This window comes from Clinocottus analis, unplaced genomic scaffold, assembly GCF_023055335.1.
Source record: "Clinocottus analis isolate CAN_PGR_092001 unplaced genomic scaffold, fCliAna1.0.p SCAF_13, whole genome shotgun sequence".
Lineage (NCBI taxonomy): Eukaryota > Metazoa > Chordata > Actinopteri > Perciformes > Cottidae > Clinocottus > Clinocottus analis.
The window spans coordinates 4,878,420-4,905,199 of NW_027175854.1; the positions used below are offsets into that span (position 1 = coordinate 4,878,420).

Consider the following 26,780-nt stretch of genomic DNA (forward strand, 5'->3'; position numbering starts at 1 on the left):
AAGTGTCCTCAACCAGCATATGGGAAACATACACAGAAATGTGAACAAGCACGCGCCATTTGCACGCGCTCAATCCAGTTTTTGAGTGATTGCGCAATCTGACCTCTGGTCTCCGCTGTATTTGAACAGGAAAATACAGAATTTCCGCAATTGTGACTATAAAAATGGTCAAAGTACATTAGGAACCACACCAAAATCTTATACTAGAGGACAAATATTAATACTTATGTTATTTTATTCTTTTATTCTTTCCTTTCTTTTTCTTCTCATGATGACAGGGGAGGCACAGTCTCACCTGCCTCCCCTGACTGCACGTCACTGTAACCGGAGAATGAAGTCTCTCCTCTCTGTGATGTAATCTGAGCTTCTCTGTGCTTTGTCTACATGCTCGGCCAGCTTTGCTGTGAGCCGCCGGCTCAGCCGTCGCCATGTTGAGAGCCGAGGAGAAGCTTACAATAAATATGCTCTGATTTTAATATTGAACACCTTTGAAGGGTTTCTGTCGACTGGTGAAGTCTTTAGTTGGAGAGAAAGTAACAAGACATCAGGCACAAAGAAATAGCAATCAATGCATATCATTTGTAAGAAGAAGAGGTTTGAAGGAAGATAGTTATCTGAGGCATGGACACTCAAAATTGTGTTTAATGAATCTCTCAAGAGAAACCGACCACAGTGGTTCAACTTCTGTCCTTGCTGCAGGGATGTACAGGTGTACCCCAGTGACATCACTGATGGGTGTGTTTACACAGGCTGCAAAAGACCATGCTGACCACACCCGAGTGAAACAGGCGTTCAGCCAGAGAGGGCAGTGAAGCTCTGCTTTTCAGCCATCACGGGGATCTGGACAAGTACGGGATGGATGGATGGATAGATGGACACTCATCAGCTCATGCCATGAAGGGCTGGTTCAATACATTTCAAGGCAAATCGTCATCAAATGTGCTATAGGCTGAACATGACGTCAAACCATTTAATCTATTTTCCGTAAAGGAAAAGGTTTGGATCCAAGCAGAAAGCGCAGAGAGCAGAACAGAGAGGCACCGACTGGTTAATGTAATAAAGGCTGTTAGTCCCTCAGGCAAGATGTGTGTCTGGCCTTCACTTGAGGCTCAATAATCCTCTCTTTCTCTATTTGTCTTTCTGTTTCGTTCCATCTTTTGCACCGCAGCACTTCTACCTTTTCACCAGTGTGTCTCTCTTCTGTGCACTGCTCTCTGCTGATCAGCCTCTCTAACTGTCTTCCTGCCATGTAATTTCTCTTAGATGCACACTTATCTTTCTGCCGCCGCTACTGACGTGTCAGCAAACATAAATGCCATAAAGTTAGCTGTGATCTGGAGGGAACGATGGAGGAAGAGGGGGAGAGAATGGGGGAGGGGTCGGGAAGAACCGATTTAGGGAGAGAATGATGGTCCTTTGTGTAATCGTGTGTGTGTGTTTATGCAAAAAGCCTGGGGGTCTATCTGACATTATCCTGCCCAGAACAATCCACATATTGCTCCCCAAACTTTCCCATCATGCTTTGCTTTCAGTTGAGAAGAGCTGACGCATGGACTAACACAAAAACACAAAAAGATGCCAAGAATAATTAGGAACGCAACAACTTATCCGTAGCTTATGAACACAGTTGTATGTTTTATTTATACACACATTGTTTGTATTGCATTTAGAGTCTGATTGCATTACATTACAAGTATAATACAAAGCAACATGTTCATCATCTCAGAAACTGCATCAGAGAGATAGGGTGTGGATTTAGCTCAATTTTATTGTAACATTTAAGTGTAAGTTCTTACAGAATTTAAGTAATGATCAGTTTTGCTTAATAGTGCGACAACATGACATCACAGTAACGAAAACACACCAGAAATGTGTGCCCTGCGACTTTTATATTATTGAAACTGAACATTCGTGACCCCTGGAGGTCAGGGGCCCAAGGCAGATGCTCCCTTTCCCTGTTTGGTAAACTGGCTTGTTGCAGTGGTTGATGTTATTGTGCATCACTGTTCATTGACAATAGACCTATTAAATTATGAATTCAAATGAGCTGTTGACTCTCATCTAATATGAGCTACCTCTTGGCCACTCTGACACACAACTGGATGTGTGTGTATACACACACACACACACACACACACACACACACACAGACAGAGAGAGAGAGAGAGAGAGAGAGAGAGAGAGAGAGAGAGAGAGAGAGAGAGAGAGAGAGAGAGAGAGAGAGAGAGAGCGAGAGTGTGTAAAAGGGAGAAAGAGGATAAAAGCAGAGTTCACATCAACATGACAAATCCAACCATCTCATTCTCTCTTGATATGAATATTTCATTGTAGCACACTCTCAAAGTGCACTAATCTCCACTTCTGAGAGTTTGAATAATGAATGCAATAAAAACTCACACTGCTACTCTTAACGTTGCCTCAAACTGCCCCCTCGTCTGATCTGAACGGGATAGGCAAGCCGTTGTACGGGTGGATTGGATAATAAGAGGAGATGATGAGTAAAGAGCCAGAGATGATGAAGATGGATGAGAGAGAAAGATGGATGAAGATAAACTAGTGAAAAAGTATCCTTCCAGGGACAATTGCGTCCGTGGTGCTAATGGGATTCAATGAACCCTTTGTGCCAGACAGAGGGACAGTTTGTTTTTCCACCTTGGCCGAACCTTGGGCAGAGGACAGGTGGAATATTTTAATTATCTTTATAGAGTTGGCTGTCACACATGCATATACCTTAGGTGATTCACTGCTGCAACTGGAAGAGGAAAGCTTAATGAATCTTCATGAAATGCTGCACCAGCTTCTGGTCTCCAGTGCAGCAATGAGGAGAGAGTGATCTCTCGGATTTTGGCTGCAGTGTCTGACGGCCCGCGGTTGATTTGCAGAGTTTGACTGAGGACAGACTCTTCCTCTCTCCACTTCATCCCTGTGGCACTTTCCCCCCCCCCCCCTGCTATTTCTCCAAACTTGTGATATTGACCTTTTGACACAGCATTCTATTTTTTCTTCATGTGATGAAAATGTCTCGCCACATCCCCGAACTAAAGATCCAGCCTTTAAGTCCCGCACACACTCACACACAGCCACCCCCCTGTCTCCTCTCTCTCTCTCTCTTCTAGCACCTCCAGCCACTCTGAGCCCGTGACTAAAGCGCCATCTCTCTCTGGCTGCACACTCCAGGCTGCGTTCACTCACTGGTTCCGCAGCCACTAAGGAGCCACCTCTGAATGCAAAGCGCATGAGACACTCGTCCCTCGCGCAGCGCTCCGGACGTCGCTCTGCGGAAATCAGCGAAGCTCCAACAACAACCGTGCGTGAAATATGCTGTAGCCGTTATTCTCTCTCTACAACCAGCAAACTGCAGACACTTTGGAGCCCCGGAGCGACTGGCCGGGCTTTGCTATTCGCCAAACATGGGGCGCAAAGAGAGAAACGCGCTGGCGGGAGGAAGGAGATAGAGAAATAGATTGATAGGAAGAATTGAAACGGAAGAAGAAGAAACAAGTCGCGCGTCCATTGGTGGCGGAACCCGGAGCAGCGCTACAGCAAATATCTGACCTCGACCTCCTCGGACGAGGGGGGGAAACTGGTTGTTGAAATGAAGATGTCGAGATTTTCAATCTCCCCGTCTCCTCCTCCAACACACACGCTGCTGAGGCTGATGATGATGTTTGCGTAGGAGTGTTGAATTTTGCGGGCAGCGTTGGTGAACCAGTCTCTGCTGTTCAAACAAGTCCAGACAAGCGGTGGATGGAACTGCGCGTGGCCGGCACATCTTTCCAAAGAGATTGTTGTCGGAGCGTTTTTCTCGTCTCTGGGGTGTTTTTTCAGTTGTCTTTCTGCGAGTCTGGAATTGGACAGAGAATGTTTGGCATGCGAATATCCAGAATGTGTCTGGAAAAGTAGTCTGGCAACAAAGAATACGAATATTTTGCAAAGGACACATGTGATATTTTGCCTTTTTTTTATTTTGATGAACTAAAGAGGATCAGGCCCAGCTTGGTTTATTTCGACTCAAGTCAGCTCCATCTCTACTTCGATAGCTGGCACTCCAGTGTTTTGCTGATTACTTTGCTGACACTGGGGCTTTTTTTTTTTTGCTATTGGTCTCATTATTCAGTGACTGAGGTCGACACAAACTACAACCAGCAGAGGTCGGGACCTGAGCTCCACGGAGCCGCCACTACCCTAAATGTGACCCGGTGAATTCCACTTATCTCTGGAGGTAAGAGTCTTCCCTTTTAAAGAAAAAACGTATTGTCTTCATGGTCTATTCATTCACCCATCTGCTGTTTATTGTTACGCCGGTGTTACGGATACATCTGCTTGTTGAGTCATGAATGCAGTTGAGAAGTTGTCTGTTATATTTGTTAGAAAATAAATGTGATTAATTGTGGAGACAGTGAGAGACAGATTGACCAACAGACTTAGGCTAAGAAGCAAAGTGCTGTATGAGTTTCTTGTTTCAGCACCATGGACAGATCCAGACTTGTCATACAGCCGGCTTTTCTTAATACATTATTTCACCCAGAACATTGATAATTCACATCCATGTACCCAATATTGATATATAGAGTGTGTTTCGAGAAGCTTGAATTACACCATGATACAGTAGTGGATATGCAACAGCTTTAGATACACAAATAGGCGCAGAGATTGATGAGAAGGAGAGGATAAAGGAGGAAGGGAGAGGTTCAGAGCTTTGTATGACAGACTCGCTGGCTCGCCTGGCTTGCCACATGCTGACAAAACAGCATGGCTCGTGAGCCACAGCTACTGTCACCAACTGTTAGCCATGGTCACATCCAAACCGTTCGCTCCAGATATTTTTAGGCAGGAAGGAAATGCATCTCAAGCAGCATTACGGCCATACAACACCCAGAAAACATACCTCTAAATGTGGAAAGGACAAAAATATTTCCGGATGCAACCCACCACCTACTGCGTGTTTTGGAAACACAAATAAACACTCGGTGGAGGAAGAAATCGCTGTTCAGCTCACATGTGAACCATCAAGCCGCTCAGAAGATCAAATCATCGCTGCGTACGTATTTAAAGGGTAGAAGACAGAGGGAGCACAACCCACCTGGTGATAACTCTTGACCTCTGTAGTTCATGTGTCTAAAGCAACCTTGTGAATAGTTATGAGGTGTTATTGTAAAAGGATGGATCTTAAGATTCTTGGGGATCATTTGCTGAGAGAGAAAAAGTCCAAACATTGTATTTAACATATTCATGTTCTTAGGATAAGTTACTGATGATGTGTTGTTTATTTTACTACAAGAGTCAAACAACAAACCTTCCTGTGAGAGAAGCAGAACTCCTCTGTGCTGTTTCAGGGCAAAGTTAAGCCTCAGCTCAGGCTCCATTGTGCACTTAAGCTACCAATGGAGGTATAATGTGTATTATTCTCTACTGTGCTTGTGTATCAGCAGACGTGATTTGGGGTGAATTATTCTCACGTCATATATTGCGACTGTTTCCCTTAGCTTACCTCCCTGAATGCAATGAATTCACTAAAAAGTTGGAAATCAAATCTTACCAGATCTCAACAATTATTAGCATTACATACAGCTGTATGACAAAGTAGAAATGAGCGGAGAACATCGATGCAGATGCTTCCCCGCGGGGCACGAGGGGTCACTGGAGGCATGGATATGATGGGACCCTTTTGCTAAAGACCTCACAGTCGCCATATCTCAATGCTCTCCAGCGCCATCATCAAAACACCAAGTGGAGGATATATATTTTGGCAGAATGGTGTTCATCCCTCCAGTATAGTTAGAGAAGGGCTCTGGAGGCTCGTTGTGTCCCAACACCTTAGATGGTTAATGTAGGTCTTCCCTTTAATTTCCCGCGGGCAAAGAGGGCTGAAGGTTGCACATTTACTCAGATTGATACCAGGGAGTGCTCTGCTGTGTGGCTGTTCACTGAGCTACGAAGAATTATGTGCCTATGTCAGTGCTGCTGATTTTCTAAGTCATGGTCAGTTTGTTGCCTTTGTTGTAGCATCAACATTTTAAACACTCCATACCATATCATCGCATATCGTAACATATTATATAGTTTAACACAGTAAGTATGGCTTAACGCGGGTATAGGGAATAAGAACTGGGACTTCATTCATGTTGTGCACTTCTAAGAACATGAATTCACATGCAAACGCATATTGTGCTTTTAGAGGGCCGACAACAATGAAAGACTAGACAGGACTTGTGTTCCCATGGCGACTTCCTCTCCGTGACCCTCGAAACAACCTTGGCCCCCTGGGAGATCAGTCATACACACACACACACACACACACACACAGAGACACACACACACACACGCACACTCTTTCAAGTGTCCGTTGGAGCGTGACTATGAGTGACTGTGTGTTTCTCTTCTGCTTGCTGCTTCTGCTGCTGCTGCTGCTGCTGCTGCTGCTGCTGGTCTCCCAGCCTCTCACTCATTACAGCAGGAGGGAGATGTGGAGGAGACAGACAGAGAGAGAGCGAGGGAGTTGAAGGACAAGCAGATGAGTGGGATGGAAGAAAGCAAATTTCAAAGACAGATGGCTGATAAAAGAAGATTAAGAAAGGTGTAGGGAGAAGAAGGCATGTGAAATAGGGAGAGAGGGGCTGTGAAGAGGAGGAGGAAGAGATGCAGGTTTCAGCACGGCCACATAAGAGTGAATGCAATTACGGAGGCAGCATATCCACTCCTGTTTTTTTTTTGTTCTGGTCATTTAAAGTGCGCTCACATATCAGCCTAATTACCTTTAAAATGCACAACCGGGAAAAGGGAGTCATGATAGCTCAGCTGGTCGAGATAAAGAGGAAATGGGAGAAGCGGAGTGGATGGATTGAGACTGGGGGGAAGGGAATACGGCTGCTCAATGATCATGTTAAACAGTCACCACCCGTTTGTCCCTTCCTCCACCCGTCTCTCCTCCCCTCCCTCTTCGGCAACATGCTCCGCTCTCTCCATCGCAGCTACACCCTGACATGCTCACACATCACGCTCACGCACAGATGGATTCCCACGCACACAACAGAACCAAAACACGCCTGCTTGGCGCGAGCACACGCCCTCATCCCAATGAGTGATTGTAAAAAAAACTGAAGCTCAGTGCAAAGAGTAAGGGAGGTGAGGGAGGCGGGGAAGACAAACAGGAAGAGGGTGAGGAGAAATGGCAGCAGAAGACAAGCTGGGAGTCCATCCCTTGTTGTACCTCATCCATGGCAGCTTCATTATCGCATGTTCCTGTGGCTTCTCATGATGAACTGTGTTATTTTTCTGAAGATGGGCCTTATTTCCATCGTCATGCTTCGGTCATCATTATATTATGTTTACAACATCTTACTCAGCAACTTAATTGCACAAATGACATCACGAGGTAGACACACTTCACAATTAGGGCAAGCAAATGAGCAGTCAGAACATCAAAAAGATTGTAATTAATCAGTTTCAAAGGCGGTGAAAACACATGAAATGTCCAAGATAGACGATCCTTTCATTGGCCAGAAGGCGAGGACAAAGTTCATCCTACAGGTAGTACTGCGAAGAGTAATAGTTGTTTAAAACAAAATCATTTAAAGAGTGACTTTTGTTTGAACTTTTAAATATGTAAGAAAATGTGGGGAGAGTGTGGAAGTCCTTATCAAGCTGTTGCTGTGTTTCCACATATCCTATTGGATTTGCTAAAACGTTGTCAGCTACAAAAAAAATGGCCTGTGTGTTTATAAAGAGAAATGGTACACATGGCTAAGAGTTTACTATTTGCATTACGTCTGTTTGTAGTAGAACCTACGATATGCAGTAGATCCCAAATGAGCCTCCAGGCCTTCTCATTACAAACTTTATAACCCAAACCTACAAGCTCATTACGGGAACAGCCTAGTTTAACTGTATAATATTAAATCTGAGACTAAAAAGCCGCAAACGTTGACATGGTCCCTTTGGAAATTGATGAAGCGAAAATAATTCAAGAACGAGCAAGCTCAGCAAGGTCGTGGCGTACTCTGCCATGAGCGTTGATCGCAACAGAAACGCACATGAGGGGAGAGATTCTCATTCATAAATTCCTCTTTTTCCAATGTGCCGTATCTCATTATGCATCTCTGCATCTTGCATGACTGCTTTGTGCTTTATGTCGTATCAGCTTACAGATTAGCATACAGTGAGTGAGCCGGGGAAAGTTGCTTCGCGTACAATACGGCTAGAACTTTCAAGCGTAAACCGCCCACTCGAGACACAGAAAAGGCAACGGTTAAATGTCAGTCTGTAATAGCCCTGTCGCCATAGTAACTGAAGACCTGTTCCTACTTTAAAACACTCCTCTGCCTCTGGAGCACTGACCATTAGCACAAACACCCAAACAATCATCAGCTTTGAGCTTTTAGAATATTTTGGTCAATTATCTTTACGGGGTGAGTCAGTGGTTACCATTCCAGTCTTTCTGTCAGAGGGTCGTGGTTCAAATCCTGGCTCTGCTGATCCATGTTGATGTGTCCTTTAGCAAGAAATGCAAGTCACTTCGGATAAAAGCGTAATGTAAGCTTAATGAAATGTTTACGTTTCATCAAGGACAAAGGTGCCCTCTGCTGCCTTTTGTTAACCACTTCTCCATTTTTTCATCCTTTCTTTCAGCATCTTCTCTGGCTTTGTGGCTTTTTTCCCCCCCTGTGAACTCCCTGTATCGCTCCATCTCAGCCTTCTCTACTGTCTTACCTGCGTCCTTCATGTTGACATGCATGTCTAGTGCTGCTCCTGCGTGGACCTTTAGACCTTTAAAAGCACACACATATGCCGTAGACACATGCAAAGAGTCATATCTTCGTATCTCTCTATCAAGCACAATCCTAGAAATATCATGCATTTGATGTTTTATTGTTTGTTTCTCTCGCTCTGACTTTCACTGGCAGAGGTTTGTTAAAGGTTTTGTTACAAAATATACATAAGTATGTATAGGGAAAGGTCAGATGAAGCCAACATTCACTACTCGTAGAAAACAGGATGTGCCAAACAACATTACATCCGCCCCTTTGTTCCTCAAGACATTTGTTGTAATTTGCACTGCCACTAGAGGCTTTTGTCAGGTAAAAGTAAACATTTTAGTCATTTGTGCAAATGTTTCTATGTATCTGTGGATATAATCTATCACATTTCATTACACAGTGTGCTACAGCTGTGTGATTATTTCATCAGGGCCTCCCATACGTAGTAAAGTCTGACTCTCCTGAGACTCTTGTGAGTTGTGTGACTTCTTGTAAATACTATGTTTGCCTGACACACTTGGCTTTGAATATGCAAAGTGACGCACAGCGGGATCCATCAGTCCCTAAGTCAGAGGGGCTGTCTTGGCTTGTGAGTGGCACTGCCGCTGAAAGCGGTGTTTGAAACAGAGGCCTGCCTGTGCCCCCTAAGGCAGCCGACTTCAGCTGGACAGACGGAGAGTAAGAGTGGCGGAGAACAGAGAGGGAGACAAAGGCGGCAAAGCAAATGGGAGGAGATGCTAAAAAGACAGAGAAAGGGCCCAGGGAAAGATAAAAGAAAAGTATGCAACTGGCAGGGTGCCAATAAGGTTGTCCTTTCTGAGTGGACTGGCTGCAAACGTTGAAAAAGGAAAGAGTATGACTCTGGTTTTTAATGTGAACTACTGTATGAGAACTCTAAAGGAACATGGAGATGTGCCCAAAGCAAACCGTGTCATTGGAAAGGTACAACACAATGCAACCAAGGACATTTAGTGCAATTCTTTCATAATACAGCATTCAATCTTAGTTTGATTCACTTTTCTGCAAACCCGACAAGCTGCTTATTAGAACGACATTCTTTAAGCCCACTTTTCTGTTTGTGCAGATTGAAAAGCAAAATTGGTTTGTGTCAACATGGCCTTACGCCTCACACGCCTTTATGTCATATATGTCAATTTGGCAGATTATCTGAGACACATTTCAAAATGCGTTTCCACTAAACGTCCCAACCTAACTAAGCCAACCAGTCGTCTACCCAGAGCTAAAATGATGTGTGACATGCTGTTGCTTGGGGAAAGTAAGCAAAGTGAGGAACATTTGAATAATCTCATTGTCAAGTGTCAAGGAGCAAATGTAATTTAATGGTGTCTTATCTAATTCAGAAAGACGTAAAGGAATTACATTTATTTCAGGGAAGTGTATTACCCTCAGCAGACCATGTAGCCTGAGGAAAGGTGTGTGTGTGTCTGTGTGTGTGTGTGAAAGAGAGAGAGAGCGTGCATGCAGTGTAGGGCTCTGCTTCTCATTATTTTTGGAGTGTTTTGTAATACCGTCTTAAGCAGTCATAGGGGGAGACTCAGCACGGTATCATGGTTAGCGTGTTTCATACCACAAGGTCCTAACGGAGCTCTGAGTGTCACAACAGACTGTCTGCTCTGTCACTGCAATTTCTCTGGCGCACACTTGACTGACACTGAACTTGTAAACCAGGAGTGGACCAGTGGCAGGCAGCTGCTACTGTTATGATCCTGTTCAGTTCGAATAAAATGCACTCTGAGCACAAACTGACATGCTGCCGAGGGTGAGCGGAACGTGCCGAGAGATGGCGTGCCTTATTGCTATTATTTAATATGAAAGAACAAAACAGTGCAGAGAGTTTGCATCTCTCGACAGACTGATATTCTGTCGTGAACAGCAGTTAATTTCTGCGGGGCCCTGAAATGTGCTGTCGAGTTGTAGCTCCGCTCTTGTCGTTTACATTTATGTGGCGCTAAGCAGAAACAGCAACTATCCATGCTATTAGAGTGAAGTTGTTGGAAGTGTGTGTGCGTGTGTGTGTGTGTGTGTGTGTGTGTGTGTGTGTGTGTTAGGAGGAGGTGATATACATAGTTTGCTCTCTGGCATAAAATATTACTTCTCTGCTCACCTGAAAAGGACACTCACTCACAGACAAACACGTTTGTGGACTTGCCTTAACTATGACTTGCATATTAAACAAAGGTCTGCACACATCGTATCTATAGTCTCCACTACCTCTGTTCCATGCAGTGCGTTGGTTGCAATTGTTGCTTCATTACCATGTGTATCTAATGGCTTCGATGCACCACGCTGACACTCATCCATCCGCTGCCGCTTGGCCATCCATCATTGAGCCTGTGCAGCTGACCTGGCTGTAGCTTTTGCGGTGATTCCAACACTTGACACGAGTGATCAGCGGCTGATTCTTCACAGTATCACAGCAGTGTGATACTGTGTACAGACCTACGTCTCTAGAATGTCTGTGTGCTCTGTAAAACAGCATTGTTATTGTCAGTGATTAAACTCGCTCATTATATCTGGACAAATGTAAATATTCATTAATTTAATATAGTAACAATCAATGTCTTTTAAAACCCTCGAACATCAGCCCATAAGTCCACCTATTTTCACGACAAAAGCTAAAGTGTGCTGAGAACACTTTTTCACTGCTTGCATCACTCAGTTTCAAGGCTAAGAACTGCCGTTCAATCCATCAACGGTGAAGTTCAAAGAACGGTTATATCTCTGAGCCAACTTCGGCCCCTGCTGGTGCCAAGATTATAGCCTGTCACACACAGACTAGTGGTATTATTTGCACAGCAGAGGGTGGAACACGACATGGCAGAGGGGAGGAGCAGGAAGTGCAATGGCAGACTGACAAAATGTGATTATATGCAATTATTTTGAGATGATTTGAAAGTGAAAGCTCATTTTCTTCCATCATTCCGGGGAGAGGACAATTTTGTCAAAAAATAATGTACCCGCAGACTGACGGATCGATAGCTGACAACCTTTAAAAATATGTTTGTGTTATATTTTTATCTACAGTTTAAAATTAGACAGTTCAAAGTGAAAGAGGCATTGTCCCCTTTTAAAAGTGCAGCGAAATGGGGAAGTTTGTCTGCTGCCACATTGCACACACACACACACATGAACATCTCTTCTTTTGCATGGGATCATGTGAGCACTGAGGCTACTCAGAAAAGCTTCCCCCTAACTTGATTTTCTCCAGGAGTCGATTACTGGGAAACAATCCATCTTCCATTACATTTCTGTACAAAACAGTAGAGCTGACTATACTTCCTCCAGGGACTCGGGTAAATACAGGTGACAGCTATAGTACATCCCATACCGATTATGCATGCTAAATCCCTTTTACATTAGTCCAAAGAGATTTATAGCTGAGAGGGAAAGGGGGCAGAATAAAGGACATTGTAACTTTGAGAGAACTGACTTGCAGAGGTTCTTCACTGAAATATTGCATTTGGAACACGTTTGGTTTTGCCTGCACTGTTATTTCTTGTTAACTACAGAGGTGAAATCCCAAACTGAGACAAAACCTAAAGTGGCATTTTTGGGAAATTCTGCACATGAAGAACTTTTGGACAGGCTTAATTTTCTACAGTTTTACAATATCATAGTGCCATGACATTATCAAATATTCCTAAAAATAGATTGGGACTGCAGAGGGGGGGAAAAAAAAAGGATAAAATACAGGATGTCGTGGACAAGGGAAGGGCATGCTCCGTCGGCTCCAGTGCATGCATATCACGTTTAAAGTTACATTACATCAGCATGCAATTTGAACTGGAAGAGCAACGAAGCAAGGTCATTCAGATGGATGAGGGACATTTAGTGAGCTGTGTAATTAAATGAAAAGACCCCCAGGTCACCATTTATTTCTTTTCAAATGTCCTCGTGGTGCTATATTCATACTAGCCGAGAGCCATTTGTATGATGTATCATCCACAGAGGGGCACTAATTACGGAAATGTTTCCAGGGTAATGAAAGGGATAAAACTACTCCTTGTTTCCAATCATGGCTACACGAGAAAACTGGTTCTTGTGTTTGCTTCATCCGCATCTGCAACCCCAAACTCTCTCTAACTCCTACAGCATTTGGGATTTCCCGGGTACCTGATTCAAGGTCGGAGTTGGGGGTGAGCTAAGCTTGTCAGTGCTTTTCAGTGGAGGAACGAGGTAGGAGTTGAGTGCAGGGACACAAAGAAACGGCTGTGAAGAGATTTTTTTTTTTTTGTATGCGTTGTGAAACATTATGCTGGAACAGGGTGAGCCAGGAGCCTGAGAGGAAGAATCAAGGGCTGCTGCAGCCGGGGCCAGTGCAGCCAGACAGGACAATATTATGACAAGGCTTAAGGAGGAATTTGTACGCTTTTGCGGGTTTATATTACTGCTTGCATTGAGGCTTAGTGTAGGTTAAAAACAAAATAAATATATACACATCCAGTCAAATCAATGTTGCACCATCACATCAGTGGTTCAGCTCATTTTGTAACTTCAGGCTTTAGTATCATTTGTACTCAAAATGTTATTGTATGTATGCGTTCAGAATATATATTTTTTAGCAAATCAACTGGATTAGAACTTTAACATCAATAACAATTCTTAATTGTTTTTGTGCTAATGTAGAATCTAAACAATTTCCAGTGAAAACCCTCTGAAAATAAATCCTTTCCATTCGAAAAGTCCTCAAGGGACGTCACGAATGAAAAGATAAATACGCCTAACCGTAGTCAAGCTTGGGTCAGGAGGCTATTCGCTTAGCTTAGCATAAAGACAGCTAGTGATATGTCGATTTTTTGTGAACCTTAGAGATAACTTCAGAGAGCTAGCCGGTTCCCTTTGCTTCCAGCCTTCATGCTAAGCTAAGCTAACCACAACCTGGCTTTACAGTAGATTTACACTTGACTCACAAACACTAAAGTGGTGTCAATGATCATCTCATTTAACTCAAAGCAAGAACGCAAACAGGCAACAAATTAAAGGAACAAACTATTCCTTTAAATCTGCACATCTGTATCGCCAGCATATCACAGCAGGACAGGTTGTGCTCTGAAGGAACATTAATGGAGTGTACAAAGTGGGTCACAGTGGCGCTCCTTTGTCTTCATAATGGTGCATCACCCTCATGATCACACATCAACATGTAAGTGATGGTAGACGTGATAAATGTTGCATAATGGAAATCTGTATTCAATTAAAAATGTCCTCTGATGAGATGATACACACTGTAGGTGGATGTTGTTAATATTTTTTTTTGCGAACACTAGTTGAATACTCTTTGATTGCACAATTTTTAAGAGAGGAGACTAATCGAGGACAAAGAGCTGTAATCAAACTGCTTTTGTCCCGAAGAAGGTTTCTTGGTATTATCAGTTCGGTGCTCTATTATCAAAGATTGTTCATGAGCTTGAAAACTAACACCTGGCAGAGAAACCGTAGCACTCTGAAGGACCTCACTCACTAAACATTTTAAACACAGATAAAATAAAAGTGGCGCTTGTGTCAATCCTTAGCGAGCCATGCATGTGGACTGTGTCTTTGGATATGGCGGCAAATATATGTGTGAAATCACTCTTTGACAGCGACAGCGGTAATAAGGCTCATCCCGTTGTTCTCGGGGCATGTTGTTGTCTCTTGTGTACGACTCGAATCCACCACCTACTCTGTGCTTCTCCCCCATTCTACTGAAAGCCTGTCAACAGCCATTATTCCTAGCAAGACCTCTGCTGTGATCCCTGCCATGTTTCATCAAAGCGTGGCAATTCATTCCAAAGCCCACTGTCTGAGCATGTTAGCGAGTACTAAAATTATTGCATGTGAGTGTTAGTGTGTGTTTTTGTGTGCGGGTGCCCACTGGTATTCTTCTTCTTCTTCTTCTTCTTGTTCTTCTTCTTCTTCTTCTTCTTCTTCTTCTTCTTCTTCTTCTTCTTCTTCTTCTTCTTCTTCTTCTTCTTAACCTCTTGTCATTCCTGTGAACGAACACCAGCTAAAGGAGCTGAACAGACATGCTTGCCTTTCTCCAGTTTTATGTCACGATGAAGTCTGACATGCGTGTTTGCAAGCCTGAGTGAGTGTGTGTGTATGCGTGTATGTGTGTGTGTGTGTGTGTGTGTTTGTGTGGTTAAATAATTAACACTGTGTGCTGCTTTGCTGCAATACATCTTTCACACACTGTTCTTGCTTAAGGGAGCCCTGAGAGAATAAACACTGTCTGCCTTCCCTGTAAAGTAACTAATGCTGCTTGTACATGTCTCTGACGTGTGTGTGTGTGTGTGTGTGTGTGTGTGTGTGTGTGTGTGTATACACCCACTGGAGAATGGTTAAGAGAGGAGTAATTACTTTTCTTGTGTCACTGGTTGTGTACATTGGCTGTATCTACAAGCTAGTCAAGATTTTGAGTCTTTTTTTTGTAATGCGGAGACATCATATGCACGCTCTATATTCTCCCACGTTGCTGTGTGTGTGGTGTATCTCTGCAATATGTATCGTGTGTGTTTTCGTTACACTATTCTATGTGTGCACTTCTTAGAGAAGGGCTAGGCGTTAAGGAGTAGCCCCAATTTTGTAGAGAAACATTTCAATACCACCACCATGTTTGGTCTTTTTGAAATTCTATGCCAGTATCAACAAAAACTTATCTCATCGGTTGTATTAATTGTTTGGAAATAACTGCTTTGGGTAAGAAATGCTAGGGTATCTGACTGTATTGTTGTGTCTGTAAATCAGGAATTGTTTTCTCCATTTAGAAACTGTAGAATAATTTGTTAACACAATATTGACATTATTTCACGTTATATCATCAAGCGGAAACAGGACAACACTCATTCGGAGTCATGTGTTTGGCCATCTATTTGGCCATAAATCCAATATTTGGAGGTAAATGTCTGGCTCTCTTGCTGCTAAATGCTCCACTTTTTTCCTCAGCTATTCACTAAATCAGTTTGTTGCTGAGCAGGTGGCAGACAGCTGCAACTAAAAAAGAGCTAAAAGATGCTAAACCCTTAATACAGATGGGGGCAATGGCACAGTTGGGTGATAATTCTCTAGGGGTTTTTGATTCACTGTTCATTTAAAAAATGGATAAAGTATGGATTAGTGCAGCTTTAGGTTAATCATTATGAGCAGATGGATTATTGATATTTAACAAAACTCTAATTTAGCAATTAGAGAAGACTTGATTCGAGGTCTGCAGTATATAGGCCCTTTTCCTAGCAGTCATTTGTAGATGTCATTGCAGGGTGAACACAGGTGTAATTGATACAAATCTCGCACGGTTCCATTAAGCTGGGGCGGGCCCTGTAGATGCTGAATCGCTGGAATAGCTGTGACACTAAATGGAACGGGATGATAATCAGTGTTATCAATTGCACCTGTGTTTACGCTGCTATGACATGCCAAAATGGCTGCTGTGAAAAGGGCCTCTTACATCAATGACTCTTCACCGAAGTGTCAGACAAACATTTAAACTCGGCATCTCCTTATCCCCGTTCCCTTTGTCCTGACGCAAGAAATGTTCCCAAATCACCACATTTCCCGGTGATGCTCCGTCCTCGCAGTTTCTTCATATTGATTTGCTTGGTGGACTGTGAGGCCGGCGGATTGGATTAGAGTCCAGCTGTGTTCCAGCCTGAGGGGAGAGGAGCTGTGTTGTGTTGTGTAGACTGGGCAAATAGCTCCCGCAGAGACAGTCTGATCCATTCTAACTTCATAGAGCGTCTCTGGAGAAACATATCACAATGAACGCTAATATCGTTTAGACAAGTTAGCCACAGAGGAATTCAACATGGTTTCGAGGTGTTTCAGGGTGAGAAGGTCAGAGTGGTCAGTCACTAGGTGAATAGAACACACTATACTATCGTAAAGTGTATGTGAGTAGGCTGAGGGATGTTGATGGATAGTGGGAACTAGAACAGAGACGATAAAAAATGTGCGCTTGATATGTAGCAAAACTTTGTTTACCTCACAATGCTCCATGACAGGCAGTCCTGCTTCTTTTTTTTCCACTATTTCTATTTTAGGAGGTGTCCATGACACAGTTGAGTTGCATCTGAACAATACTGGTCCATACTGCTGTGTGCTTGCTGTTGATAATGGCTTGCACTATTGAGTCATATCTTAGCAACAAGCCTGCTGTCCTATTTTTGGTTTCGGGCAATTATCCACAATGCAGTGTGATGGTGGAGGCCTGTGACACTTCCAGATTGTGGATGTAATGAAGAGAGAAAAAAGTCTCCGACCACATCTGTCAAGGGTCCGCAGGGTTTACCCAAAATAGATAAGAATGTTACGAAACCTGGCAACAAAGTGACGACTTTTTAAAATATATATATATATATATATATATATATATATATATATATATATATATATATATATATATATATATATATATATATATATATACATAAACATTTTTTTAACATTCTCTGGGGAAATTGTTGCACAAAAATATAGACGCTTGCAAGATGAGGGCAAAAGGGCATGGCAACACCAACAATGTTAGGTTACATGATGGGAGGAAATTCAACTTTATAAGATTATGGGATTGTAGAAATGCACAATTCACGGCTTTGGTGAAGTGATTTCTCAGTGAATGTTCAGAATAACTGGAATTAATTCCTGAGGATGAGCAATATTTAATATAAATAAATACTAGAATGGAGGTCATATGAAGTCAAATTACGATGCATGAAATGCAATTGAAGCCTCGGAGAATCCGTTTCCTGTGGTTAATATGGGACATTGTGGATTTGCAAGATTAAAAAGTAATGCACATTATAAAGCATGCTATAATGACATAAGGTCAAGTATCAGATAATAGTGTTTTATAATTAACATAATTCTCAGTAGTAGCAAATTATGCTCATGTTATAATGTGATTATGAGTTACTCTAAGTAGTCATTGTTTTATCCGTTCAAAATGTACCACATTTTGTGTTCAAACTCTTCAGTTAGGTGGCAGCCTCATATACATAACAGTGAAGGAGAAGGCAGAGAAAATAATTACTTTTAACAATTACAATGGCATTACAAAGTTTGTGATTATGCTTCTTTCAGGAGTAAAATTGATATTTAAAGAATAGGCTCAAGGCTTCTTCCCGTAATCCAGCTGCTGCAGGGACTGAAAAGAGGTAATTAAAGGGGAGCATTGATCTAATAAACGGAGAATGAGGTCAGTTCAGTCTCAAGTCAATCACACTGCTGCAAATGTTCTTAGGACGTCTGCAGCGCTCACCCCAGCTCATTTCTATCTGCATGTAAAACTGAACTGTATCTCTGACCACCCGAATAACAATAAGGACACACAAAGGACAGCTACACTACCTGGAATAAATTATATGTAAAAACAAATGAAACATGCAATTTTTGCAGTAACAAAAATAGTCGATGTAATCGCATGAAAAAAAAGATAAACATAGATATCCAGATGACAGTAAATGTAGGTCTGCCATGTAATTCTGCAGAGATTGTTGAATACGCACTCAAATTTCTCAGGTCAACAACTCCATTTGTCTTTGTGTGACCTCTGATGTAAGGTCAGAGTTCACAGGTCACCCAGCTGTCCGGTTAAATGTTTCTTGATGATTGATGCAATAAAGGTCATGATCTTTCTTTCTGTCCACTTTGTACCTTACATTTATTACTTCTTTTCGATCTGCTCATTGTTAAATCCGAGCAAAATTGAGAATAGTTTTATACATATATATATATATATATATATATATATATATATATATATATATATATATATATATATATATATATATATATATATATATATATATATATATATATATATGTATGTATGCTCCTATGTTTTTCTCTTTAACTGTCACTTGCCATTTAGTGCATTTGGGCATTTCTCCTTGACACAAAACCCAATACTATGCAGCTGAAACAAACTAAATTTTACATCACCAATAGTATGTTAGGAAGCACAGCCTGTTTTTCTCTTTCGTTTTACCTTTTTCTCCTCTTTCTCTGATCTACTCCTCTTCCTTTCCAGCTACCCACTGTATTTGTCTCACCTCTGCCCATCTATCTCTCACACCACCGTCTTCATCATCTCCATCATTTGGTCTCTCCATTTCATATCTATTCATCATATCCCTCTCATCATGTGCTGAGTTCCCTCTCTGTCACTTTTCCTTTTTTTTCTACATTACAGCCTGAGATCCTGTCAATGTAATGAGCAGCATTTGTAGGATTATATTATTACATGTCTCCTAACTGCTGGATAATTCAATAAGCACCACTGAGATGACACACACTACTTAATGAAGCCACTGTGCTGATGAATTGTGTGCTTTTTCCACCGTCATTCCTTGAACACTCACTTCTTACTCTCCCCTCTTTCCCCTGCTTTCTTTCTCTCTCTCTGTTCCTCTCCTTCCCTCCTCTTGCTCTCTGCAGGGTGTTGATGGAGAGCCATTCGAATGACAGCCGGGACAGTGGTCATCACTGGTGGAATTCTAGCTACAGTTATATTACTCCTTATCATCGCAGTATTGTGCTACTGTAGGCTGCAGGTGAGGCCACAGACAGTTTTTTTCTGTGAAAGTCTGCAGAGCTTTAAGTTAGGGATGTCATTGAAGATAGCACTTTGCTCATAGTCATAAATATAACTGCTTTATAACTTTCTGTGAAAGTGGGTTTGTTACTTTCAGTTACCTCGAATAATATATATTTGTTTTCAACCAAAACCTTTCATTGATGAGTGTAGCAGCATTCATTGTCTGTGTCTGATTCGTGCTGATTGGAGAATGATGGAAATCTTTTTTGTAAGACTCATAAAGCCTGTCGAAGAATCTTCTGACAAAACGTAAAACAAATAGTGTATTCCTTGTCCCATAGTAGACATAACACTCCAAATTTCCCCTGAGTCTGTTGAATTGTTTTTAAGACTACAAACAAACCCACCAAGTAGAATTCAACACAGCTACGAGTCTACAGAGTCATGCGTGCATCTCGAGCTAAATCTATATCCAAGCTCTTTATCTAAATTAATGTTTTGACCTCATGATGGGGTTAAGTCAGGGGCTCACCAAAGCTAATACATTTCATCCTGAGGGGAAAATGAATGCCTGCTCCAAATATATCTTGGTGATCCAACTAATAGTCTGGACCGAAGTGGTGGACAGACCATCCGAATGACCGACATTGCCAGCTCGAGCTAGCGTGGATAAAGAGTGTATACTTTAAGCTACCGTCAGGAACTTCGATTTTTTTGTTGATTTTGGTGATCTAAGTGCATCAAATTACATTGGTAGACCTGAGGACCTGAGTCTCCAGCAGTGTGGTATCGATGTTGACTCCTCGGTGGGACGGGCAGCGAGGAAAAGCTCTGTTCCTGCTAGAGGAGCTCTCAACATCCTGCGCGAGCGCTGACTGCAGGTTGAGGGCAGCAGTGAAGTCTGGTCTGGGTCTGGGTCTGGGTCTGGGTCTGGACCTGTCCCGATGCACTGGTCACTGCTGGAGACCTGATCTGAAGGAGTTTATAGTGAACCTGCATGATTTTCTGATTTTGTGGGGAATCCAACCCGGTAGCACCAATGACAAACCTTAAGGATAACCAGTTTCACTCACTGATGGTCTTGTTTACGTCATATAGAGTATTACATTAAAACTTCTACGACCAGGTAAAAGTTCCTCAAAGTAACATCAATGACGGAAAAACTCACTGAACGGCAGTGAGGAGTTCTTGATCTTGATCTTTGGAACCAAATTATGAACCGATCAATAGGAACTTCGGGGGAATTATCTATACCAAAGCTGCCAGAATAAAATGTCCAAGACTACTCTTGCATTAATATGATCCAATACCTTTTTCACATTAGGTCTTTTACAGACTTCAGTTTTATGATTATTTTGTGTTTTAAAACTCATGATGCTGCCCATATTTCTTTGGGACTGTGCTATGATGTTTATAGCACGGTCTTAGACAGGCCCCGTAATGAAATGGAACTATAAATGAAACAGCTTTGTGTGTTAATGCTTGACAAACTCAAATTCTATTGAAACATCACACTCTTGTAGCTGTACAAGCTGTAGTGTAAATTCTAGGCTTCACATTCAGTGTATTTACATTACGCCCACTCAGACCAAAGGTTTGAATTTTAAAATTTTAAAACATTTTAGGGGACAGTTTATTTAGCTTTAGTATACACAAGAACGAAAAAAAACAAAAAAACATGGGCTGATATTGGCAGTGAATACTGCAGAATAGGGTGAGCAGTACTATAACTATTTTAATGTAACACATATTACTTAATGAAGTTTAAATACAACAGAACAAATAAAAAAAGATGTTATGATTTGTACTTTTATATGCATGTCAAAAACATCTGGCTATGGCAAAATAATTGTCCTACACAGGGATTCAAGAGCTCTGAACAGGGGCCAGAGACATTTTCCACCTTAATTATGGGATGTAAAACTTACTCTCAGACCTGCATGTGGTGCCTGCAAGTGGCTCAACAGGTTTAATTACGGAGTTAATCCAAATTGATCCCAAAGGTTAGGCTCGGGCCTCATAGGCTAATAGGTTGAATGTGTAAGTGTGAATGAATAAATGAGAGGCAAATTGTAAAGGACCTGGATAAAAGCACTATACAAACCAAGATCAAACAAAGACTAAGGTAATATTCAGTGGAGATCATATAATCCTTTCGACTTTCATATTAGTTGGCAGGAAGCCAGGAATGTGTACGCTACATTTCGTGGACCAGAAATAGCAACTCCAAATTTTCCACTGTTTGAACTGTAATTTGAACTGGATTTGGCACGACGAAAATAAATAATCGAGAGACAAAACCTTTCTGACATCATACTGTAGCACACGTGCCTATATGATCATTTATAGGGCCATGTGGGATAGGGAATTAGGCTTAACTGGGGTTAGATTATGAGACATCCTCGCTCTAAAGACCTAAATCTCATGTTGATAAATGTGTGGATACATGATATTAAACAACATTTATTTTATAGTGTTTGTTGTTTGACATTAATTCTACTCAATGTGCACAAAACCTCTAAAGTTGTGGTTACAAGCAGTGTGAAATAGTGCCACATTACCATAGTTATTAAAATATAGAGGCTGGCATAGACTTTATTGGGCGGATAGTGCACGTAAACTGATTTGCAAAGCATTTGTTTGGCTGTGTTTGGCCATGCTAATATTTCAGGTAAATAAATGTCCGTTCCTTTTTTTATTTTTCTCTTCATTGTTCCTTAACACTCTGTTATGTCTCCTTTTAACTACCCTGTTCTCTCCCTTGCCAATTACAATTTACATAATTTGGAACCTTTTTACCTAAACTATTGCCCCATCTCTCTCCCTTCCTTTACCTCATCTCTGCTCTGCATCCTCTCTCTCCCACCACTAGTATTATTGCTGTAAGAAGGAAGAGTCCGAGTCGGAGGAGGAGGAGCCAGACTTTGCTGTCACGTCACGCCTCCCACCGGTCCACTCCAATCACAACATTGTGGCGGCGACGGCCGCCGCATCCTCCATCCCGAATGGCCCCGCCCTTTTCTCCACCCCTCCACTGGCCAGGAAACTAACACGCTCACAGACCTTCTGTCCATCCTGTACGCACTATGAGATGCCTTTCTACCTCCAGCCTCCTGCTCAGCCGCAGATCCACCATCAACCAGATGGGTTGAGGAACGGAGGTGACCGGATCAGCTACCGCAGCGTCCAGCAGCAGGATCTGGACCTGCCAGTGCCTGTGAACATTTCAAACTACCGCAAACCAAACCTCGGCCGTTCGGTCACCATGAGGGACATGTTCACCCGCAGCTGTAGCATCAGCACTGATGTCTAGCTGGGTGAGCTCGGTGTAAATTCATGCGTGAATGAACTGGGATGGCCCATTCCGAACTGGGCTCGAGTCAGACTTTTTGTCATCTTGACCAGTTTCGTCCAGTCTAGTATGGTCTGATCTAGTCTGGTCTCGTTCTACTGGTCACCTCTCGCGGAATGGAGGAATCAGATGGCTCTCAGGACAGGATTTTCAAAGATGCTATGCTCAGGTCCAGGACCTTACACTTGGGCCACTATAGAGTTTAAAGTACTTTAAAAATTGTTAATTTACTAATGACGTGAACTTCTTGATTTTTTTTTTCTTTTCTTTTTTCAATAGCTCTTTTGTAATAATAACAATGAATTTTGTGTTATGGTTTGATGAAGTTTGTGTAGCCCTACTTCCTGTGGACTCTTGTACCCGTGGCCTGAAAGATACACATGCCTGCCATGTCAAAATGACATAATCGGCAGGGATTTTCTCTCTGCCATAGCTGCTAATATGATTAAAGAAGTCCAGTGTTCCCCTCCTATGATGAGATGATCCGTCTGTTCCTCCATCTACAGATTATAGAGATTTTAACTGACATTTCAGATAGACTTAGCTTCGGCCATGATATTTTACGACATAAAGGGCTCACAGACAAATCCCTGCTTGTTTTCCACATCCTTTCATAGAGGTCTCCAGTTTGACGAGAGGCTGGTTTCTCTAAGCGCCTGCTGACAACACAAAGTGTAAGTACAGTATTCAGCAGAGGTAGACCTCTGTGTTCTTGCAGGCAGGGTGGACGAGGTGCCAAAGGGGGGTGGGTTCTAGCATTTGTGTTCTTGCATGCATGTGTGTGTGTGCGTGTGTGTGTGTAACTCGATCAATTGTTATACCATTACTCTTATTCCATACTATTAAACAGTATGTCACCAATATATGTATTCCGAACCCAGAGGTGGGTTGCAATAACATTTTAAACATGCATTGTAAACGGTGAAGGGATTGTATTAATTTGCTACTTTACCTTTAAATCCATGCTGATGCAAAGAATGACCCAACCAGATGACGTGACAAACCCTTTTTTGTCATTATTTATTTGACTGATAAATGTTATAACACCGACTCAAGTTGCCGGTGGCAGTCCGAGCAGTAACACGTTTAACTTTACAGTGAAATATATTCACTTTAAGTTCTTCACTGAAATTTCAATTTGTGGACTCTTCATTCATTGTGCCGTCTCTGTGTTTGTTGATATATGGATACATGGACTCAAGATTAATTCACCTTTAAAGGCACATCTATAAATATTTAACAGGCCATAGCATACACTCCAGTCTCTCTCTTCTCCCGACTCGTTGGACTAAGGAATAGTCGCTCTTCTTCTGTGGTACTCAGAGAGCTCCTTTTTGGGATTGTTTTGGTTTCCTGTGCTGGGCTAGACAAGTTTGACTGGAGGAGCAGTTGCTGGGTTTTTTTTATGGACACAAGACACACGTGTAATGAATGAAGTTATTCAATACTTGATATTAAGAAGAAATGCTTGTGGTAGTGTGAGGGGCTTGAAGCTTATTGGATTGACTCCCTCTCTATTTCTCTTTCTGTCTCTCTGATTATTTTATCAGGAACCATACTCATTTCTATTCCCAAAGGGCGAAACAGTGAGTGATTTTGTTTTAAGTTATCCTCTTGTGACATGTGCTTTCCTGCAAATACACTACGGCATACATGCTCACACACACACGCGCACACACACACACACACACACACACACACACACACACACACACACACACACACACACACACACACTGTCATGGTTTCACTTTACATTGATTTACATTTATTTTCTGGAGATTTACCCTAACTATAACCAATACCAGCCTAATCCTAAACCCTATCCTAATCTTGAACCTAATCTAACTTTATCCAACTTCACCCTATGATGTAATAATGTACGTTATGGCAAGATGAATTTTGTCCCCAAAGGGAAGGTGAGTCCCCACAATGTGACTGTATGAACAGATTTATGTCCACAACATGAGTAATACACACGCACGTACACACACACACACACACACACACACACACACACACACACACACACACACACACACACAGTTCTCAATGCTTTGCTTTTACCTTTAAACAGATGTGACAGTTGCACAGGAAATGTTGTGCCATAAAGAATTATGAGAGAAATGTATTATTATAATTATTAATATTATTACAAGTGTATATTCAAATGCAGTGTTGCTTTTTCCCTACAGTATTTTAATTACTTGCTTTATTTTATGATCCAACTGTTTTTTCAGACTCAGTACAGTACAGCAGAAATGTTTCTGTCCTTGTTTCTAACATATAACTAACAGACACATTGTTGCTAATAAAATGGTGTGAAAATCCTTCTCATCTGTTTTGTTGTTGCTGTTCATTTCACCGAAACTAAACGTTGATTACAATGTTCTTGTGGCTCATAAGCCACACCTTTTTTGCCTCTTGATTTAAAGGTTTATCAACGGACGTTTGGACCAGAATGTGCCTGAGCCGGACTCCCCGGACTATATTTCTGCATGCTGTCACATGTTGAACAGTGGACTCAACCTAAAGCATGTTGCATCATCCTGGATTATCTTATTTAGTGAACTGCTAAATGCAGGGTAAATATAAACAGCAGAGCCATGCAGAGCAAACGTGGAAGTTAAACCTAAAGGTTTACTGATCAATTTGACAGAAAGATATAAGATAAGAAGATATTACAATACAATAGGAATCAATTGTAAAACTGATTCAAAATAAGAGTGTGAATCTGCAGGAGACACTGTTGCAGACCTATGTTCATGTAGTAAACTAGGACACCAGAGAGGACCATAATGCACCATAAGCTGATTTAGAAATGCAATGAAAAAATGGCCCATCCTATAATGAAAAGCAATTCAACTCTGTTTAGCTTGGCACATATGTTGGCTATTTGTTGTTGATGAAGCTAATAAGCCAACATCTGTTCGTCATCTCAACTCACAGTGAAAGTAATTGTTATTGTCAGGCGGCAGCCATAAGTGTCTCTCTAACAGCATACAGGTGTAAATCTGTATATTTTTATTCCATCTGTTTATTTTAATCCCTCTGTTAATTTAATATTTTTTATTTACTGCTTTTTTTCATTTTTAATCTGTTTATTACAGTAACAGAACTCTGTTACGTTGCTCATTCTGGTCACGTGACACCTATTGCTTCTGTCCATCCTTGGAGAGGGATCCTCCTCTGTTGCTCTCCCTCAGGTTTCTTCCCCTTTTTCCCTGTGAAAGGGTTTTTACTATCTTTATTTGGGGGAGTTTTTCCTGATCCAATGTGAGGTCCTGGGACAGGGATGTCATGTGTACAGATTGTAAAGCCCTCCGAGCCAAATCTTGTATTTGTGACTTTGGGCAATTACCGTTCTACTGTTTATTTATATTACTTGATTATTTTTTTATCGTATTACTTGTGAGCGGTGCTGCTGTAATCCTGTAATTTCCCCACTGAGGGAATAATAAAGGATTATCTTATCTTATCTTAAACATGTCTCAGAGAGAAATCTGTTTTATTGTGTGTGAAAGGTCAAACATTGGACCGTAACTGTATAGAAAAGTGACGCCTGACAAACCTCTAACCACAGCAACAACGATTGGGTCTGTTTGCACACAGAGCCAGTCCGCCCTGAGGGGACGAGGTAAGCAGCGTGACGGCAAACATATTTCAATGGGAGGGCTAAGAGACAAGAATGGCACGGCTAAGTGCGATGATAAACCAACCTGACAGTCAGCGGCGAGGAGATGATAGCCACAATGCAAAGTCATCCGGCTAAAAGATGAAAATGGGAAGCTTTATTCCGACAATAAGCAAAGTGAGTCAGAGAGGCGAGCAGACTAATCATACAATAGGAAAAACCTGAAAACTCTTTTTAGAGAGGAAATGGAGGTGGTTATTAGAAGGATGAGTCAGAGCTAATGAATGAGAAATAGCACATACCACCGAACACACAGACAGATGGAGGCGTATAGGAGCTGATATCAAACTGAGGCCTCCCTGGCAGAGACATGAATAGCCATTTTGAGATGGCATTAATACAACAGCACTTCACATGAAAAAAACCTTACAGATTATGATGGATTCGGTTTAATGTGGCTACATTCAAACTCTCATTTATTTCTACATGAACTGCACTGTAACA

The 26,780-nt window shown here is 41.9% G+C and overlaps 1 protein-coding gene across 1 annotated transcript; it reads left to right on the plus strand.

Moving 5' to 3' along the window:
- The first annotated feature begins 3,148 nt into the window (after positions 1-3,148).
- fam163ba (family with sequence similarity 163 member B, genome duplicate a) lies at positions 3,149-24,982 on the plus strand. The gene is made up of 3 exons (XM_068574638.1): positions 3,149-4,222; positions 19,191-19,306; positions 22,163-24,982. The coding sequence occupies exons 2-3, from the start codon at positions 19,214-19,216 to the stop codon at positions 22,601-22,603; spliced, it is 534 nt and encodes a 177-aa protein (XP_068430739.1). The 5' UTR covers positions 3,149-4,222; positions 19,191-19,213; the 3' UTR covers positions 22,604-24,982.
- The last annotated feature ends 1,798 nt before the right edge of the window (positions 24,983-26,780 follow it).

What these genes read in the sequence shown, in the direction of transcription:
- fam163ba (XM_068574638.1), top strand. Translation starts at nt 19,214, where the DNA reads ATGACAGCCGGGACAGTGGTCATCACTGGTGGAATTCTAGCTACAGTT. An exon ending in TGTGCTACTGTAGGCTGCAG is followed by an intron (nt 19,307 to 22,162) that starts GTGAGGCCACAG and finishes TCCCACCACTAG; the next exon opens with TATTATTGCTGTAAGAAGGA.